This window comes from Chrysochloris asiatica, unplaced genomic scaffold (genome assembly GCF_000296735.1).
Source record: "Chrysochloris asiatica unplaced genomic scaffold, ChrAsi1.0 scaffold00140, whole genome shotgun sequence".
NCBI classification, from domain to species: Eukaryota; Metazoa; Chordata; class Mammalia; order Afrosoricida; family Chrysochloridae; genus Chrysochloris; species Chrysochloris asiatica.
Window position 1 is genome coordinate 3,539,810 of NW_006408658.1, and position 3,297 is coordinate 3,543,106.

Below are 3,297 nucleotides of genomic sequence, written 5' to 3' on the forward strand. Positions count from 1 at the left end.
CCCTAAAACACTCACAAATGCACTCACATATACAAATGTCTGCTTATACACACTAAATTACCTAAAAGGCTCTGAGGTATTCTATCAGATACCAGTCTCCAGATGGCTATTCCCAGTCTGGTATTCCTAAATCTATCAAAACCAGTATACTCTCTTTCATTTTTCTTACATGTGAAGGTTTAGAAATTTTGACCTCCTGGGGCAAAAAAAAAAGACATGTTTTGAGATGGGCCTGTGAGGAGCCCATAATTCATCTCTTAAGACATACTCCCTTTTCACTGTATTTCCTCCCATGAGCATTACTTCCAGAATCGATACCCCAATCTGAACTTGGCCTTTTGTATTTCCTTGTGCACAAAATCTCCCCACCTCCTTCTTTTCCTTTCACTAGCTCTATTCCTCATCAGCTCTACTTATGGTCCTGGAACAGTTTTGCAAAAGCAATGTAATATACAGAGAATTCAGAAACAGAGCTGTCAAAAGATGGATGAAAAGACAAGAAGACCAGTCTCAAAGTAAATAAGGATAGACACAGGACAAAAGAGACAAAAGATTATACTCATAATAGGAAACAACAAAAACAGAGCCTGGGAAGTGATGTCTAAATGTTCACCTCTAGTCTTTTGAGAAATTAGAGACAAGTTAGTCAGGAGGGAATATGAGCCAGGGGAAACTACTGGCTCCAGATCTCAAGGTGGCAAGTCTTAGTGTATGATATGAGAATACAAAGAATTCAAGAATTCAAACACATTCACACTTCCACAGGTTAGGAATCTACATTTTCTCTTTTATTGACGTAGGCATTTTGGAATTCAAGAAGGTAGGATACCTGAGTCTCACTAGGGTCTTGATGCAGCTTTATCAGCAACTTGATAAATAAGTCCTGGCAGGAATCAAATCTACTATGTCCATGGCCCAGTCTAGAACTCCTCAAATTCCTCTATTTTCATCTTCTACTGAATTTCTGGCAAAGCTTAATTCATAGTGAGTGTTCAGTAAACGTCTGTTGAATTGAAGTCATCCCCACCAGACAATAAATAACAAAACCCTGATGACACTGCTCACTACGGCTGTGTCTCCACACATATGACTAAGTCTTTCTTTTCAGGTATTTTCTTCAATGTCCAGTCTTGCTTGAAAGTTCTTTCTCTGTTCCTTGAGAGGTGAATCATCATTCACTTTGTACTGAGTCCTTTCCTTAGGCATAGGTTATTCTTCTACCTCTGTAGGAAAAATCCCTAGCACAAAGTACATGCAACTCTGAAAATTATTGATATCTTATTTAGGTACAATATCCAATACTTCAGACCAGAAAATTGCCTTCACATAACCTCCCATCACTCCAGTAAGGAAGTCTAGTTAAATCCGGTATTTTCACAGAGCAGCATATAAGAAGAGATCTAAATCTGCTTCTTACTTAATGGAGTTCACAATATATATAGACAAATACATAAGCACACATATAACAATTTTATTGGTAGTATGAAATATAGAAAAATTTCATTATTCCTATCCCTCTTACCTTTCCTTTGCACATGTGTTGAAATTTTCAAATTAATAGGAGTTACAGCTTTATTTTGTCTTGCTGAGTTACATAAAAATTTTCAAATTATGTATACATAAATTTCTCCTTTACTGGTCCTTCACATTCATTACATTTTCTTCAAAGAGAAGAGGAGAATAAATTTCTCTTGGATCTGCTTGGTTTTCACTCCATAAACAACAGGATTTAGAGCAGGAGGGATAGCCACATAAAGGTTGGCAAACAGGATGAGCACATGTCTAGGAACACTGTGTCCAAAGCGATGAGCAAGGACAGAGAAAAGGGCAGGAGTATAAAACATAAGGATAACACAGACATGGGATCCACAGGTACTAAGGGCCTTTTGACGGGCACCTTGGGATGAGAGCTGAAAAACAGCATGAAGGATGAAGGTGTAGGAAATAGCAATAAAGATCACATCTGAGATGACAATCATAAGTGGTACAGCAAACCCATACCAAATATTGATGGAAATATCAGCAGAGGAAATTCGAGCAACCCCTATATGTTCACAGTATGTGTGTGAGATGATCCTTGTACCACAAAAGGGCAACCGTTTTAGAAGAAAAACAGGTGGGAGGATGATAGAAAAACTCCTCACAACAATGCCCACCACAAGTTTGATGATCACCCAATGTGTCAAGATGGCACTATATCTCAAGGGGAAGCAGATAGCCACATAGCGATCAAATGCCATAGCCAACAGTATGGCAGAGTCTACTGCAGAGCTGAAGTGGAGAAAGAACATCTGGGTGAGACAACCAGAGAAGGTTATTTCCTGGTCTCCAAGCCAGAAGTTACTGAGCAGTTTGGGCACTGAGGCAGTGGACAAGATGAGGTCTGTGGTGGCCAGCATAGAGAGGAAAAAAAACATAGGCTCATGAAGGCTGTGATCAACCACAATGAGGTAGAGGAGGATGCAGTTCCCCACGATAGCCACAACATAGATGACACAAAAGGGAATCCCAATCCAGATGTGAATCTTCTCCAGGCCAGGTATGCCAACAAGGATAAAGGAACTAGGGTTGTAGCAGCTCAAGTTGTACATGTCCTCTTCAGTCTGAGATCCACTGGGTCGTGATTACTGAGAATAAAGCCAACCGTCAATATGGTAATTTAAACTAACAATTCCATCTGGTGCTAAAAGTGGTTGGGAATTGTAAATGTAATATCCAGTGTTCTTTAAAAAGACCACTGTCCCTGTCCCCTGAATGAGCTGGTGCCTGTATAACTGATCAGCTATTGTTCCTTCTCTTTTCTATGGACCTATGTAAGGAAGTATACAGTACATCTTTACATATTTACTAATAAACCATATGGAATGGTTATGTTGGAAGGTCAAAATAGTCAAAGATCAACTATTTTACTTTATTAAACCTAAATAATTATTTCCCTTTCTCAATGTACATTATATATGATAGGTCCTAGTTCAGAATGAAAAACATGAAGAGAAAATGAGAAGACGGAGAGAGGAAGAGAAAAAGAATGAGAATGATAAAAATATTTAAATATCAAGTGGAATAAACTATATTTCAGATAATTAGTTTGATACAATAAACTGAAGACATTGGATAAAATGGAGGAAAACATAAAAGGTGTTGACCTTGAGCATAATGGTCTTCTAAGAGCAATCTGTACAGGATCTATGGAGTCCTGGTGTGGCACTGTAAGATAAACACTGGATGACAGACTCGGTTTCGATCTGCAAAGTCAGCAGTTTTAAAGCAGCCACTCCACAGAAAACATATACAGGA

General features: G+C 38.6%; 1 protein-coding gene across 1 annotated transcript; it reads right to left on the minus strand.

The window, feature by feature from the left end:
* Nucleotides 1-1,652: 1,652 nt before the first annotated feature.
* LOC102837370 (olfactory receptor 52H1-like) lies at nt 1,653-2,591 on the minus strand. Its single transcript, XM_006870326.1, has one exon. It carries the CDS (start codon nt 2,589-2,591, stop codon nt 1,653-1,655), a length of 939 nt encoding a protein of 312 aa, XP_006870388.1.
* Nucleotides 2,592-3,297: the final 706 nt, after the last annotated feature.